The sequence below is a fragment of the Malus domestica genome, chromosome 11 (assembly GCF_042453785.1).
Source record: "Malus domestica chromosome 11, GDT2T_hap1".
Taxonomy (NCBI): Eukaryota; Viridiplantae; Streptophyta; class Magnoliopsida; order Rosales; family Rosaceae; genus Malus; species Malus domestica.
The window spans coordinates 2,768,061-2,784,855 of NC_091671.1; the positions used below are offsets into that span (position 1 = coordinate 2,768,061).

The 16,795-nt window shown below is 37.5% G+C and overlaps 3 protein-coding genes across 3 annotated transcripts; 2 read left to right on the plus strand and 1 right to left on the minus strand.

Moving 5' to 3' along the window:
• Positions 1-2,114: 2,114 nt before the first annotated feature.
• LOC103447177 (WEB family protein At5g55860) lies at positions 2,115-6,186 on the plus strand. Its single transcript, XM_008386357.4, has 3 exons — positions 2,115-2,720; positions 3,564-3,766; positions 4,182-6,186. Exons 2-3 carry the CDS (start codon positions 3,599-3,601, stop codon positions 5,964-5,966), a joined length of 1,953 nt encoding a protein of 650 aa, XP_008384579.3. The 5' UTR covers positions 2,115-2,720; positions 3,564-3,598; the 3' UTR covers positions 5,967-6,186.
• Positions 6,187-6,465: 279 nt separating this feature from the next.
• LOC103447176 (uncharacterized) lies at positions 6,466-10,373 on the plus strand. Its single transcript, XM_008386356.4, has 5 exons — positions 6,466-7,334; positions 8,596-8,681; positions 8,774-9,079; positions 9,222-9,305; positions 9,631-10,373. The coding sequence occupies exons 1-5, from the start codon at positions 6,951-6,953 to the stop codon at positions 10,067-10,069; spliced, it is 1,299 nt and encodes a 432-aa protein (XP_008384578.2). The 5' UTR covers positions 6,466-6,950; the 3' UTR covers positions 10,070-10,373.
• Positions 10,374-11,593: 1,220 nt separating this feature from the next.
• Positions 11,594-16,467, minus strand: LOC103422612 (phosphatidylinositol/phosphatidylcholine transfer protein SFH1-like). The gene is made up of 11 exons (XM_029087948.2): positions 16,016-16,467; positions 15,893-15,921; positions 14,788-14,871; positions 14,623-14,676; positions 13,665-13,742; positions 13,488-13,541; positions 12,947-13,006; positions 12,769-12,864; positions 12,507-12,608; positions 12,315-12,395; positions 11,594-12,168 (listed from the first exon to the last, which is right to left on the minus strand). The coding sequence occupies exons 1-11, from the start codon at positions 16,068-16,070 to the stop codon at positions 11,842-11,844; spliced, it is 1,020 nt and encodes a 339-aa protein (XP_028943781.1). The 5' UTR covers positions 16,071-16,467; the 3' UTR covers positions 11,594-11,841.
• Between the last annotated feature and the right edge of the window lie 328 nt (positions 16,468-16,795).

Sequence of the window (16,795 nt, forward strand, 5' to 3'; positions counted from 1 at the left end):
AATTTCTCAAACCAATAGTACCGAAATTTTTGGGATCCATATCAAACCGATCCCGAACCTTTCGGTATAGGAATCGGGATAACATATTCAATAGTTGGGAATCCCGAACTGAACCAAAATATATATATATATATATATATATATTTATTTATTTATTTCCATTACATACAAATTAAATATTGAATTTAAGTAGTTTGATAGTAGACTATATTATAAATGGGAGTTTAAAATTAAGTAGTTTGAAACTTTGGAACATCAATTTGACTTGGTATGAATGAATTGGTATTTCAATTGGTATAAGGTAAAAAACCTAAATTTCAATTGATATGAAATTAGGGAACAAAATTTTAGGCCTAAAGCCCAAATTTTAGCATATAGTCAAAAATCTCAAATTTCAACCCAAAAGCCCAATACCTAAAATCCAATCCTGATCCATCCCGAAATGCTGAAAATATTTGAAAAATCCTGAAAATTAGAAATACCGAAATTTTAATTCAGGATTAGTCTTCAAATTCCCGTCCTAAATATTTTTGATTTGGGATTCGGAATCCCATTTTCAGTTTGTAATTCCATACCGAACCAACCGTAATAACAGGAGCTAGCTTCAACCTTGTTCTGCGTTGTCACTTTAATTAGGTTTCAAGAGTACCAAACTAAATGTGGCGCATGGATTAAGAATGGGCTTGATGTTGCTTTATGTCCCATGAGTTAGATATACAGGCCATCGCCAGTGCATTCCTACTAAAATTTGGGTCAACAAAATAGGTTGATTGCTCTTCAATAAGGAAGAGGATATTCTTCTGAGCTTAGGATAGGAATCCTCCTGACCACGAAATTTGGGTCGTTCAAATTTAATCCAACGGTTGCAATTATTATAACTTTTAGAAGGTCTCCCTGTTTGAAGTCGTTGGATTAAATTTGAACGGTTCGGATTTCGTGGTCAGAAGGATCCCCATCCTGAGCTCATGAATGGATCCTCTTCCATTCAAGAAAGCGAAAAGGATGACCCATCTCTAAGTTTAGGTTTCGGATTGGAGAATAGAACATATGACTTTGGGTTCGGAAAAAAAATGCTCTCAATTATTTGAGTTTAAAATTATGCTCTCAATCATTTGAATTAGAAGGTTACTACTAACGCAATTAGAATTTGACCGATATATCTAGTTTTCCCACCAAGAATTAAACAAAAAAAAAAAAAAAACTTTTTATCCAAAATGATCTTTGAGATCGGTATAACTTCTTACTTTAATCCATAAGATTTGGAATTGATGTGGTCTTTGAGTTTGACTGTCATCATTTCTTTGGTTATTCCGGGTAAAATCTCTATTAAATAAAGATCAAGATCACAAAAATACCTTAGTTTAAATAACAATGAACCAAAATGATACTGCAAAAATTGAGATATTTTTGTCATTTTACCTTATCAAACGGAGATTTTTCATGAAATAACTAAAATGATTGATGGTAGACAAATTCAAGAACCAACTCTATCAATTTTAAGTCTCAAGGATCAATACAAAGAGTTATGTCAATCTCATAGATCATTTTGACTATCTTACTGTTTGGGTAAAATTCTAATTCAAAAATCATGATGAATCATTTATTATTCAAACCATTTATGCTTGGAAAATATTTATTAGGAGAACATTTAGTACGTGACGAAATAAGATAGAATGAATCTTAGAGGTCAACGGGCGTGGACGAGAAGGAATGGACAGAATGAAATGGGATGGAAAAGAGGTAAAACACCATTATCCATCCAAACCCCACATCACATCATCATATGCATTGGTCATTGCCTCATTGGTTTGACATTTTTAGCAAACAAACAACCAAAAGGCAAACTATTCCTTTCACAATTCACAATCTAACCAAACCCATCTCTTTCTCCCTTGGACGGTGCCACGTCATCACACTCACTTGCCCCCCTACACACTTGCTGACTGATTGCTTTAGGAGAAATTTTTTAGTTGTGACATGAACACGAATGGTACATCACGTATTTTTATGTAAGTGGTGGAATAATTTTAATTTTTAAGTTATTAACTTTTTAACACACATAATCCACTATTTTATAGAAACACGTGATACACCATCTCGTGTGACGGTAACATTCAAAAATCAACCAGCTGACCATTACAATTTTTAAATCACAAGGGTAAAATCGTCCGACGCGTACAATTCGTTATGCAGTTAAAAGACAGGCAAGGACAAGAGAGATATCCCACGGGATACTTCTCTCTCTCTCTCTCTCTCTCTCTCTCTCCTCTTTCGCGGACTGACCTTCTGATGTAATATTTGTCTTCAACCAGCTTTCGAATTTTCAAACCCGTCTCTCTCTAAAACAGTGTAGACCCTCTCTATCCGTTTCTAACGTCCAAGAAAACAAAAACCCGATTATATTTCAAACCCAAAGATCGGTTCGGTTGTTTTCCCCCTTTTTCTCTGTTTTTATTTTCCAGGAAAAAACACCGGCTTTACCGAGAAAGTTTGAATTTTTCTCGGGAATTCTGGCCCAACTTAGAGATTTTTCTTGGTGGGTTTTGGTTCTTTGGTCGAGAATTTAAAAGGGTTTCGGCTTCGGAAGGAAATGAAGATTGGGGAAGATGGTCGGAGTTCGTCGTTGCGTGGATGATCCAAGTGGCGCTTTGGTTTCCGGACTCCGGTGATTTCTAGGGTTTATGGTGCGTAAATTTGTGGGGATTTGATTAAGTTTTTGGGTAAGCAACTCTCACATATTTGCAAGTTTAAATTTTGTTCCTTTTTTATTTTTTTCCCAATTCGTCTGATGGCATGATGGTTTGATAGATGGTTTGATATTTTACTGAATAATTGTTAAGAAATATTGAAATTTTAATTGTTTTGATTTTTTTTGAATTTGTTTTGATTTCTTTTTTCAAGACTTGAATTTTGTAAGGACTGTTTCGTTGTTAAAGATGTGTGTTGATGATTACATGGTCCCATTTTCTTGAAGAATTAAAATAATGTAATGATGTCTTATGATTATGTGAATGTTTATAAATTTAGTGGTGAATCTTTGAACTGATTTCGGCGAAGCATCATTGCGGAGGCCTTTAGACTGTATTACAAAATCGAACTTTCTGGTATAAAATGTCAAATTGAAACTAGTTAATGAAAATTGATTCATCGTGTTGAAGGTGAATTGAAATCGCCCCATTCAGTTACGAATAATCGTGTGTGAATCCAATGCCGTTGATGAAACGATAAAGTTGGTGCGTCCATGGAAAATTTGTGGCCCTTTCTAAAATTAAAGAATGTTTCACCTATGGTGTGGACCATCTTATACCTTGGCGTTGGTGAAATTTTAGAGCGCGAATGTTGTCAGAATTTTAGGTCGTTTCTCTATTACTCTACTTCTTTTTATCCTTGTAACCATGTCCTGTGAGGCCGTTTGTCTTTCCTGTACTGTTTGTATGAAATCTAATGAGCATTTGGTTGAATTTCATGTGAGTTGCTGCAAGATGTGGTGTTGACAGCATTCGGCTATCCTCATTTCTCCTTCCTCTAGTATATTTGTTAAAAACTTTATTTATCATTTTCAGCAAGCAGTCGAAGTTTAAGAAAATAGTAGACCAGTATGGTTGCAAAAAGTGCTACAAGTTCTCCTAGTCCTAAGGTGGAGGTCGGAGAGATCGACACCAGGGCACCTTTCCAATCTGTTAAAGATGCTGTTTCACTATTTGGTGAAGGTGCATTCTCGGGGGAGAAACCTGCCATTAAGAAGACAAAAGCTCATTCAGCAGAGGTATTTCTAATTCCTTTACCTTTCCGTTTAGGAACCACATATATGTTGTATGTATATTTTTGAAAAACTTCACATAGGTTACTCTTGAAGGAAGTTATTCTTCGGATGTCGATAACTCATAATATGTCCATCTATCATGAGAATTTATTTTAGTAACGAAGCTTCTTTTGAAGTAAGTTGTATATTTGTAGCTATGGATGTGAATGGTTTAGTCTTGCTTATGTGTAAATCATGCATTCTTTTCCTTCATTCGGTCTATAGATTAATTGAAATTCTATGTCCTTGTGAGATGATTAACTATACAGAAGTTGTACTCGTTGTAATGCAACTGCTTGGTTAATTAATGCATGCTCTTCTAGTATCCAAATTTATCTTGAGGTGATGTCGTTTACAAATTTTTGTTGTTTCGATGCAGAGGGTGCTAGCCAACGAGACACAGCTTCATCTGGCCCAAAAAGAACTGTACAAGTTGAAGGAACAACTGAAGAATGCTGAAACTACTAAAGCCCAAGCACTTGTGGAGCTAGAAAAATCCAAGGCAATTCTTGAGGATTTGTCAAACAAGGTGAAAGCCCTCAGTGAAAGTAAGGAATTTGCAATAAAGGCGACAGAAGCTGCCAAATGTCAGGCAAAGCAACTTGAAGAATCAAACTGTGGCAACCTTGCGGGAACTGATGGTGCTTGGAAACAAGACTTGGAATCTTCAAGAGCACAGTACATGAGTGTGATTACTGAACTTAATTCTGCAAAGCAAGAGTTACAGAAAATCCGTCAAGACTGTGATGCATCCTTGGAAGCAAAAGCTGCTGCCATCAAGCAGGTAGCAGAAGCTGAAGATGCAGCCAAGGCCAATGTGGAGAGGGTTAATGAGATCTCGATGGAAATTTCGGCTGTACAAGAATCAATTGGGGAAGTGAAGCTCGCGTCTATGGAAGCCCAGCAGGAGCAAGCAAAGATATTTGCTGAAAAGGATGTTTTGAGGCAGTCCTATAAAGGTACACTGGAAGAGTCAGAAAAGAAATTGCTTTCTCTGAAAAAAGAGTTTGATCCAGAACTTTCTAGAAATCTTGAAGCACAACTTTCTGAAACTTTGAATGAAGTTGGAGCATTGCAAAAGCAAATGGAGAATGCAAGGGCTTCGGATTTAGATTCTCTCAGAAGTGTCACTTTGGAGATAGATGATGCTAAGGAATCACTGAATAAAGTAGCCGAAGAAGAAAGCAGCCTCAGAAACTTAGTTGAAGCCCTCAAGGTGGAGCTTGAGAATGTGAGGAAAGAGCATGTTGAACTGAAGGAGAAGGAAGCAGAAACAGAATCGCTTGCTGGGAATTTACATGTCAAACTGCGGAAAACTAAGTCTGAGCTTGAAGCATGCCTGGCAGAAGAATCTAAAGCAAGAGGTGCTTCCAATGAAATGATAGCCGCACTAAACCAGCTATCTTCAGAAACCGAGAATGCCAGACGAGAAGCAGAAGAGATGAAGATAAAAGCAGAGGAGTTGAAGAAGGAAGCAGAAACCACTAAACTTGCTGTAAAAGAAGCAGAAAAGAAGCTGAGACTTGCCTTGGTGGAAGCCGAAGAGGCTAAAGCCGCAGAAGAAAGGGCCCTTGAACAGATTAGAGTTCTATCTGAGAGAACAAACGCTGCTAGGGCATCAATTTCCGAGTCTGGTGCCAAGATCACTATATCAAAGGATGAGTATGAGTCTTTGAGCCGAAAGGTTGAGGAGTCTGATACATTAGCAGAAATGAAAGTGGCTGCTGCCATGGCTCAGGTGGAAGCTGTGAAGGCTAGTGAAAACGAGGCCTTGAAGAGGTTAGAGGCAACCCAGAAGGAAATGGAGGAAATAAAGGCTGCAACTGAGGAGACCAAAAAGAGGGCAGAAATGGCTGAAGCCGCGAAAAAGGCAGTGGAAGGAGAGCTCCGAAGGTGGCGAGAAAGGGAGCAGAAGAAAGCAGCTGATGCTGCACTGCGGATACTGACAGAAACAGAGACGTCAGTGGAATCATCCCCACGGCATTACAGAATTCAAAAGCAGAACCCTCAAACGAAAACTATTGAGGCCCGGAAGTTGAACAAAGATAATACATCCATTACGAAAAAGACACTCTTGCCTACTCTCAGCGGCATGTTCAACAGAAAAAAGAACCAGGTCGAGGGCGGCTCCCCCTCTTATCTCCCTGGTGAGAAACCCTTTTGATGTTGGCGTCTGCCACATGAACAAGTTTGGTTGTGTCGGCATTTTGTGAAAGTCTATGATCCTAGTATGTTTGGGGAGAAAGAGAAAAAAGAGGGATGTGAGATTAATGAGATTTGGATGTAACTCCAGGGAAGGTGTGATTTTGTATATTGAGACGAACAATTCTCGGATAATCGGTTGAAGATTTTCTGTAGAAATGAAGTGTCTAGTATTTATAGCCTTTCGCCTTCATCATATTCTTGTTGGCTGCAGCTTTTGATCCACTATGTACAACCACCTAAAACCGCTACTACACAGGTTTACAACACATATACTGAAATCACTCTGGTTCTTAACTTCTCTTGCTTTTACGGCACAATTATGTACATCACACTTCTACTTATGACACGTTTACTTGTCTTAAATATGTATTAGAATTACTCTGATTCTTGACTTTCTCTAAGTTTACTTAGTACCGAAAAGTAAAATTATTTCGATTCTTGACTTCTCTTGCTTTTGCTTGAAAGTTACGTGCACATTACGTCTTATCTTGGTATGCTTACTTATAAAGTCATAATTATGACTTTTCCTACGTTTAACCCATAAAAAATAAAAAAAGTACAAAATTTTACAACAGAATCCGTTATGCAATACGTAACTAAATTGATTAAGCAGAGTAAAAAGTAGTTGATCTCATTCTCATTTTCTCATTCCCCACTCCTCTGATTCCTTGGTTCCAAACAAGTAAACATTTTCTATTTATTCAAATCTAAAACTTTAGGTTTCTTTTATATATATTATATATAATTATATATATACACACACACAAACGTACCTCAAAGGGAAGACACTCCAAGCAAAATGCACGTGTCGTAATTGCCCATTCGGTAGACCGAAGTGTCTCACTCCCCCACTCTCCACTTCCCATTGCAGTGGAAAACCAAAGCTCAACCCAAATCGGACCCAACTCGGTTTCCACTCGGACTCGACTCAGTCTCCAATCCCATGGGGAGTGCCAGAGACCGAGACGACTCACTCGCATTCACCAACCCATCCACCTCCTCCTCCCCAATCGTTATCTCCGACCCGCTTGAAAGCTTCCTCTCCGACCCCAATTCCCACATCGGTAGCGCCTCCGGGAGCTTCCAGAACGATGGCTTGCTTGCCGATACCAGCGGGAGCAGCAGCGACGCCGAGTTCGGGTTCAACCGCCCCGAGTTCCGGACGAGCCAACTCGCCGGGACGGTGGAGTTTTACCAAAGACATGTGTTTTTGTGCTACAAGAACCCGCAGGTTTGGCCGCCGAGGATCGAGGCCGCCGAGTTTGATCGGCTACCTCGGTTGCTCTACGCCGCCGTCATGGCTAGGAGGGGCGATATGAAGAAAGAGGTATGCTTTTTGTTTTTTCGCTTTGTGATTTGATGGCGGTTGGTGCTTAATTTGGTGAAAAATCTAAGTCTTTTTAGGAATGAATTGGATTGACAATTGGTGGTATTTCGGTTTTTTTTATCGAATTCGAATTCGCTAGTTGAAATGGGTTTTGGCTGCTTTGGGGATTGCTTGTTCTTTAAGTAGTGATTTCAAGGTGTGTGACTTAGTTTTTGTTGAATGTGCTTTTAAAACGACTGAAAATGCTTTTAGAGAAAATGTTTTTGGGTTTCAAAAGCATTTAAGTGCTTATTACAAGAAGCACTAGTTATGTGCTTTTTCCAGGAAGCACTTTTAAGTGCTTTTTCAAGATTTACCAACATTTTTACTAAGGATTGTTTCCAAAAATATTTTCACCAAAAGAACTTTCAGTCATTTTAAAAGCACATCCAAACGAGCTTTTAGTGGGTTGGATATGAATTCTGATCACTCCAAGTGGATTGCTTGTGTTTTAGTTCTGTATGATTTGGTAGGTTTCCGCTTTCGGGTTTAATGCGGGTTGCTTTTGAATGTGGCGAGTGGAAATGGATCTTGGCTGCATGTTATGTTTGCTTGTAATCTAAGTTTTGATTTGAAAGCATGTGATTTAGTGTCTAGCTTGAACATGAAGGGGGTAACTTTTGCTTTTAGTGTTGTTCAGTGGGTTTTGTTTTTGGTATCCTTTTGGAGTAATTTCGGAATCTCATGGTGTAGAATTTGGAGAATTCTAAATTGGGTAGTGTTAAAAGGGGTTGGGATATGGCTAAACTTGAGGTTGATTGATGGGGTATTTGCTGTGTACTTGTGGGTGCAGGATTTAGTTTGGGAAGGTGGAATAATGTGAACAATATGATTTCAGAAATAAACTAAACTGATTAAGCCCTTGGCATTGTACAACACAGTACGAGAAGCTGGAGATTGTGTATATAACAAAGTTCTATGGTATCGAATGATTTGACATATAACATGACAATCATATTTACATATGACGATTATGGGAATCGTGTGGTGGTGGAAATTATTTATTTTTCATGCTATTTCTGCTACACAACCATTCTCTACGCATTTTTTACAATGAATGGGATGAAATGAGTATCCACTTGCAGATAAGTTACGTAGGCAGGGAAACGTGATATTGGTGATTCCTTGGGGGCGGTTGTTTACTGTTCATTGTTAGCAGTTGGATGTATTAGCTTTTTTGGTAAGTGGATGTAATAACTCTTTTGTGTCTTTCCTCTTCTAGACCCGCTTAACAATATGTGAAGGGCATGATGGAACTGAAACATCAAATGGCGATGTATTAATTTTCCCCGACATGATCCGATACAGGTAAGCTACAAGTTCCATTGGGATTTCCTTTCGATACTTTCTTGATTCCCCTTAAAATTTGATACTAACATAAACCTAACAATGAAATGCAGGAGATTGACACATTTTGATGTTGATACATTCGTTGAAGAAGTTCTTGTGAAGGATGGTGAATGGCAACCTGGAACTCCTGAAACTCTGACGGGTTCGTATGTTTTTGTATGTTCTCATGGGTCCCGGGATCGCCGTTGTGGAGTCTGTGGTCCTCCATTGGTCAGTAGATTCAGAGAAGAGATAGAATTACATGGTCTTCAAGGTAAAGTGTCCGTTAGTCCATGTTCACACATTGGGGGGCATAAGTATGCTGGAAATGTTATCATATATGGATCAAATTGCAACAGAGAAGTCTCTGGCCACTGGTAAGGAGATTTTTTATTCTCTTAATTTGTATTAGTTTTAGCACTCTTTTCTGTTATTATTGCTATAAGGTATATCTTTTCACTCTTTTCCGATTCTTTTACTTGGTTACTGATATTGGCAATCTGATTGTATTTCTTGTAGGTATGGATATGTTGCTCCAGAAGACATAACTGTATTGCTTGAACAGCATGTCGGGAAAGGAGAAATTGTAGACTGGCTATGGAGGTAATCCGTTTAAATTAATTCATAGGCTGGCCTTGAAGCAATTTTCACATATCTATGCTTGCTCCATCAGTGAAATACTGTTTAGCTGTAAATTGGTCTTAGAGGAAGGTCCTCCTTTGCCAGCAGTCGGTGTGGTTGGCTGTGCAAATTTATTCTGATTGGCGCAGGAAGTTGAAAATATAGACGAAATAGTTGGTTCAAGTTCAACTCATGCAAAATTAGAAGTAGATTATTTTCTAGAAGTTGTTTGAGATTTTTTGTTCCTAGTGTGTGTGCATGCATTGTGTAACTGTGATTACTGACGGAATCTATGGTTTGATTTCAGGGGTCAGATGGGTTTATCGGAAGAACAGCAGAAGGAATCTCAAGAACAAAGGCTCCAGCTTAACGGCGAGAGAGATGTGGGAAAAACCACTACAGAGTTGACACAACCAAAGGATAGGGGGAATGCTAGTGTATGTAGATCTCAAGTTGAGAACGGGGGCTTTTGCCAGGGAAATGGAAAGTCTTGCTGTCAGAATGCTATGATAGATAGTCCCGACTTGAATGAGATTGCACCGAAGGCAACAGGTGAAAAGAAAAAAAGCAGCAGGAAACTACTTTCACGAAAGAACAGTGGCAAAGGGGCATCCACGCGCAAGGTTTGTGCAATGCCAACATGGTTTCAGAGCTGGGAGCGTGAAGATACGCATGCAGCTTTAGCTGTTGTTTGTGCCGCAGTGTCAGTTGCCGTTGCTTACAAGTGCTACAAACAGTTGAGCTGAAACCGCGGATCCAATCAGTGTTGTTTGATCATGTTACAGGTTATTGTCAACCCCTCTTTTCCTCGAAACGTTAGTTTTCGCTTCCAGTTCTTACCGTGAGGCCCCTACCGAATGATCTGTGATGTGCTTACAGAAAGCGAAAGGGTTTGGATACGTTTGTGCATATGTATATAAGAACGCGCAGGCAGGATACTTGAATTATCTTTGGTTTGGATATAATTTGTACTTGTGCATGTATATATCAACACTTTCGGTATATTTTGGATGCTCATCAATCTTAATTGGAAGCAAAGCATTTTCACTACTTATTATTGAGTTTTTTTATTTCTAGTTTAAGAATTCAACAAAAAATACGTTACAACAAACAACAACAAAGCCTTATTCCATTAAGTGGGATTGGCGATATGAATCCTAGAACGTCATTGCATTTGGTTCTGTGTCATGTTTTCTGTTAGATTCAAGTACTCAAAGTCTTTTTTTAGTCTTTGTTCAAGTCTTCCTAGGTTTGCCTCTACCCTTTCGGCCCTGAACTTGTCTCATAATCACATCCCCTAACCAAAGCGTCTATAAGGCTTCGTTTCACAAAAAATACGTTAATGACACAAAAAATATGCGTTGAACATTTCCCTTGCTGCGCACGTAAATTATCTTGGGAAAACTCGAGAATTGCATATTTCACAAAAAATGTGGACGATTTGTCACGGTTTTTTAATTGTTACCAAAATTGTGTTAAAACCATCACAAAACGTATTTTCGTGCATTTTGGTCGGACCATAAGCCTCCTTTAGTTAATGCAAAATATTTGTTCATTAACATCTTGTGCAAATTCAACAATCGCATATTCATAAAACCTATTTTTGCAGCATTTTAGTCATTACTATGACGCCGAGTCTTGTAGCGTGAACTTGTAATTAAGCAATATGTTAAAGTAATTGGTTATATGATGGATGAGTCAAGTGGGTTAGTATTTCATTGTCACCTTATTTTGAGGTCAAATTAAGCACGCCCTAAGCTCTCAACTTAGTAAGGTATGCCCCACTTCCAACTGGCGGGTAACAAATCATCTTGTGTAATAGAAAAAACAAAATACTATAACACATTTTCGTAACCCGTCATAGGATCTATTACTAAAACTCGGGTTTTAATCGGTTTTGCAAAGTTTTACAAAAACCGTCATACAATATATTAGCTTGTATTAAACATTTGCTCCTAGTTAATGCAAAATATTTGCTCGTTAAGATCTTGCGCAAATTCAACAATCGCATATTCATAAAACCTATTTTTGCCGCAGTTTAGTCATTACTATAACACTGAGTTTTGTAGCGTGAACTTGTAACTAGACAATACGTTAAAGTACTTGGTTATATGATGAATGAGTCAAGTAGGTGAGTATTTCATTATCACCTCATTTTGAGGTCAAATTAAGCACGTCATAAGCTCTCAACTTAGTAGGATATGCCCCGCTCCCGACAGGTAGGTGAAAAATCACCTTGTGTAATAGAAATAACAAAATACCGTAACACATTTTCGTAACCCGTCATAGGATCTACTACTAAAACTCGGGTTTTAATCGGTTTTGCAAAGTTCTACAAAAACCGTCATACAATCTATTAACTTGTATTAAAAAACCTGCATCGAGCTGATGCAAGGATTACACTAATACATAGAAATTAATTTTAGAACAACATTCATTCCTGCATCATGGCAATGGAAGAGTGTCGGGTACATTGGCATGTAGAAGGATCAGATGCTAAGAAATTGCTATAAAAATTTCAGGCACCATGAACTCTTAGGCCACTTAGTGACTTGGTGAGACCATTTTGATTTTGATTTCCGAACTTGTGGAATTCAGATTCTATTTTCCTTGCAATCTCGGCGCCTTCTGGGGCAGCTTCCGGGAAATTAACATGGAAGGATCCCTGCTTGATTGGTGCAATGGACTCCCTCAAGACGGCTTGTTGCTTGACGAAATTGTAGAGCTCTTGATGGAATGGATGGTCCAAGGAGAAACAATTGTTAGTGCGTCCGTTGTCAGAATGCCGAGATGACCCGGATCCCTCTTTTCTACAAAAATGTGGGAGGGATGCATAATCCATGATCTGCATAACACAGATGAGCAAAAACACAGATGAACAAATGCAGCCGGAAAAGAACGAGATTTTTGACCTATACTTGAAGGGAGTTCGAAACTTGGCAAAAATTACATAGGAAACAAGACTAAAATAAGTTATAAGAACATGCTTACTTTCAGTAATTCGTCTCTGCCACAACCCTGAAGAACCTGGATTTTCTTCCTTGTTCTTTCTTGCAAAAGAGGCTTTACCACCTGTCAAGAGTTCACATTAGGACTTTCTGTCTCAAGATCGAATACCCACCAAATACTTTTCCCCTGTTTTCTGACACGTAATTTCATAGTGCGAGTTGTTATGACACAAACCTTCCAACATGCCGAAAATATGTATGGCACATTGACAATATAGTATGTATCCGTCTTCTCTGGATAGTTTAAGTCGTCTATTGTAGAGATAACAGTCAATAGCTGCATCAACAGATCATACTAAGTATCAATCTCATGGATCCTCAGAAAAAGAATAAAACAAGTCGAGCCAATTATGTGCAAATACGGATACTCTTAAAAATATGTAAAATGAAAAACAAAAGGCAAACAAACAGAGGCTCGTGCTAATAGCAAGAGATACCTTTATCTGGTTAAGTGCTGAGAGCCTTAAACCAGTCATATCCAAAACCTTCACACACGTCCCAATATATTGTCCATACTTCTTCGTTGCAGAAGGCTACAACAGAAGGTGGGAAAAATCAGGCTCCTAATAGAGTTACCTGTTAGAAAGATGAAATTAAACATTCTCAAGCACTCACCAACACAACACGATCTCTATACTCGTTCATTTGGATGTGAGACTGGACATAGTAATTTACCTACAATGACAATGAATCAAAGCAGTAAATATTACCGCGAGAATAATAATATAACATAAGGTCGTACAGACATGCACCTAACTCTATGTTTTAAGAAAATACACATCGGTACATAAAGCTCAGTATTTTAGAAAGTATATGAATCTCCGTATATGCATGTTAAATGCACAACCAATGTTATATCATCTCAAAACTCCATGGTATACTTAAATGACTCATTTTCTTAGCATTGGAAGCCTCAGTACCAGCTAAATATAGAGCATTATGCCCATATATTCTAGTGCTCTCTCTCACGTCAGACGACTCAGATGTATTATGCATTTCTAATGTTTAAGTAAGCACAGATATGGCCCACAGCTTAAAGCCGAACATAACTTATATGATTTCTTGGTCATGGTTTCCATCATTACATATCAAAACCAGAAATATAAAGTTATCTTTGCCGAAGAAGATTAAACAGAACAAATAATATCATCCTTACAGAAGCTTTGTCAAATGTGCTTTGCCCGACACCAACAGCAATGACAGGAAGACCCTGGAAAAAGAAATCAATACGGCAATGAGATTTAATAGTAAGTTTGAAATTAAAAATAAAGGAGCATGAGGAAGCAAAAGTTAATCATGTTTTGCAGTCAAAATAAGAAAGATTCAAGCCTACCTCTTTTGAGTAACCTGACAACCCCACAAGCTGAGAATCTCGCACTGCTCTGTACAAATCAGTTGGGATGATTGGTTTCTGCATACAGAAAATAAATGCTTTGTCACCTCATTATATCCACTTTTCCAACATGGTTCACGTATCAAACATCTCCACTTATTAAACCAGAAACACATGAATATCAAGAGGGAGAATGAAACTAAAACAACTTCAACATTTATTTCAAATCTCCATTAATTTTGTATCTAACTGGGATGCACTTTCCCTACTAGCAAATGATAAAATTCTTTGTAATGAACGCCTTAATCTAGAAGTGCTAATCTGCTGAGAAATAATGATTGGTCAGGAATATGAGCTCTTTGGAGTTAATGACAGGACAGCAGAAAAATTTTCAAAGATACTTCAATGTTATTACACCTCGCTTTCATGTTTCCACTCGTATGTCAATAATTAGCATATGAATCAGATTTGCCACAAAAGCTATTACCTTGCCTATACGAAATGTTGAGATCCAAGATTACAGTAAATATATGCTTCGAGGTTTATAGAAAGAAAAAAAAATAGATATATGATATTGGAATTTGGAACAGAATTTAGAATAATCTAACACCATGATAATGGTACTATTTTCTTCCCTTGTACTTCAAGGCAGTCAGCTGTGGACATCTCCACTATTATAAAAGGAACACTAACAGTTTTCAGCAATCACTCTTTTCAGTTGTTTCCATTAAAACCTTCCAAGTTTAAATTCCGAACTTTTTAGGAAGTAATAAATTAATCAAGGCTTTATTGGCACTTAGTTTTAGATATTTGAATAAAAAAATTCTATATGCATCCTTTCACAAAACATTTTTGCTTTGCCTAACACAACATATTAAACAGACAAGCATCGAGAATTACATGTGATCGGTAACAAGATATCATGTTTATTTATTAATTTCTCATTGAGAAAACTCACCGCCAATATATTGTCGATTTCGCTGTCCATCCTCCATTGTAAACAATCAAGCAACTGGAACAGTTTAGGCGTTATTAGGAGAGCATTATAAGCAAAAGATGAACAGTTTGAGATCATAAAATCTGAAACAGTATAACTATATTTAGTAAACTGAATGAATCTAACCATTTTGTGGGCTTTTCCAACATTCATGTCCCGAGCTTTAAGAAAACGCATTAATGTCTCATTTGGATACCCTTGGTGTACATTCTGTAGATCAAGAGGCACCGTTTCAATCTTCAGTTACATTTCATTTATGCAAATCATAAACCACAAAAGAAAAGGACAATATTATCCACTCAATTCAGGAATTTGAGGCAAAAGAAAATAATCCTCAAAATCATGCTACATTTCCTCAAAACTTTGCCAAATAGTTTAAGCATGGCCAATGCCATCTCTCTGATTTTCCTTTTGCTTTCGTTTTCTCCATCTTTTTTTTTTTTTGTTTTGTTTGGATCCCTCTGCCTCTCTCTCAGATGCAACAAAAGACATTCTTCAGCTGAGTGGTCGAAAAATTTCAGAAAGTAAAAACACTGTATTCCCCTCCTCCTCCTTCCTCCTCAACCAATACTTTCCACAACAAAGGGCTTCATGATGCATTGCCAATATAAATGCAACAAATACATCATGCCCAATTATTTGCAGTAAGGTACCGACACCAGCAGAATACCGCAGAAATTGTTGTTCAGCAATACAAAGCATAAAGCTGACACTATATTTGCACAAAGATTCCATCTTTAATAAAACCCAATATGAAGATCCCATGAAAGACTCCCTTTCCTCTCGCTAAGAGCAAAATATGAAGTTTCATCCCCCCAAAAGACGAACAAGATTAGATTGATTAAGTAATAATCAATAAGCTACCGACATTCTCCTAGTAACCAATGATTAAGATCACCACACAGATGAACTTCCGTGGCAATAATCTAATTTTACAAATGGATTCACCAAGCCTAAAAGACACCAAAAACCCTAAAATGCACGACATCAGAGACTCAGATCACATCCAAAAAACTGACTTATGACCTAAACCGAAGCTACATAACTAAATTGTGCTAAAAAAAAAATTACCACAATTTAGTAAATTGAGTGAAGGGATTTGATCTCTAATGCTGCAAATCATTAAAGTAACAAAATTTAAGAACTCCAAATCATTTTCTTGTTCAAACTTTTTTCCCAGTATCCAAACACAGAACAGATCGAGCAAAATTAAAAGAAGAAATTATCCAACCTCAAATGTATTCTTCAGTGGCTCATCAACTGTAAATTCAAAGCAAAAAAATATGAAAATTAGCAAAATAATAGACGAAATGAGAGAACTAAGCAGATTTGCAAGTGGGTTTAAAAAGCTCACCTTCTTCCATTAACAATCGAAACTGCTTGATAGCCTCTTGATTGGCAACACCCATTTTCTCTTTACAGTGATCTAAACGAAAAAAGGCCGCAAATTTAGTTCAAGATTGTGAAAAACAAAACTGGGTTGGCTTTCAGTCTGATTCTCTCTCCCTCTCTCCCTCTCCCTCTCTCTCCCTCCCCTCACTTTTTCAGTGCTCTAGATTACAAAAACTTACTGATTCACCAAAATCTAGGGAGAAAGAAAGAGAGAAGCTTAAGGGTGGGGTAAACTTACAGAGAGGGAGAGAGAGGTGGCCTGTCCTTTTTCTAAATCTAGTGCTTTTCTTAGCACCTTGTGTCAAAATCACGTTCTTTCATGCTAATTGTAACGCAATTGATTAGAAATTTTAAAAATAAAATTTTCAACCAATTATATTACTATTTAAACATGCTTCTGGCATACTAAAATTTTTAAAGCATTTGATGAAAGGAGGCAGATTCTCTGCTTTTTTATTTTCCGTGTACTTCTGTTTGTGTGGTCACGGTTAAACCGCATCAATATTTTATATTATTATTTATTTTTGTCTTATTATCTTTATAAAAAAATATATATAAAATATTAACGTGGCTTAATCGTGATCACACAAAAGAAGAAGGCACGGGAAGTGAGAGTGCAGGGAATCTGCCTCTTGATGAAATGTTTTATATATACACAACTTTATTAAAATGATTGGTTAAAAATAGAAAAGAATGTGAAAAGGACGCCGCATCTAAAACCAACAACAGTTGTTTGTTTGGT

Excerpts from the sequence above, each read along its gene's own strand:
- LOC103447177 (XM_008386357.4), top strand. The coding sequence starts at position 3,599 with ATGGTTGCAAAAAGTGCTACAAGTTCTCCTAGTCCTAAGGTGGAGGTC. Across the intron at positions 3,767-4,181 it reads CAAAAGCTCATTCAGCAGAG|AGGGTGCTAGCCAACGAGAC; the intron begins GTATTTCTAATT and ends GTTTCGATGCAG.
- LOC103447176 (XM_008386356.4), top strand. The coding sequence starts at position 6,951 with ATGGGGAGTGCCAGAGACCGAGACGACTCACTCGCATTCACCAACCCA. Across the intron at positions 8,682-8,773 it reads CCCGACATGATCCGATACAG|GAGATTGACACATTTTGATG; the intron begins GTAAGCTACAAG and ends AATGAAATGCAG. Across the intron at positions 9,080-9,221 it reads AGAGAAGTCTCTGGCCACTG|GTATGGATATGTTGCTCCAG; the intron begins GTAAGGAGATTT and ends TATTTCTTGTAG.
- LOC103422612 (XM_029087948.2), bottom strand. The coding sequence starts at position 16,070 with ATGGGTGTTGCCAATCAAGAGGCTATCAAGCAGTTTCGATTGTTAATG. Across the intron at positions 14,872-15,892 it reads CACTGAAGAATACATTTGAG|AATGTACACCAAGGGTATCC; the intron begins GTTGGATAATTT and ends CTTGATCTACAG. Across the intron at positions 13,542-13,664 it reads TGTCAGGTTACTCAAAAGAG|GGTCTTCCTGTCATTGCTGT; the intron begins GTAGGCTTGAAT and ends TTCTTTTTCCAG.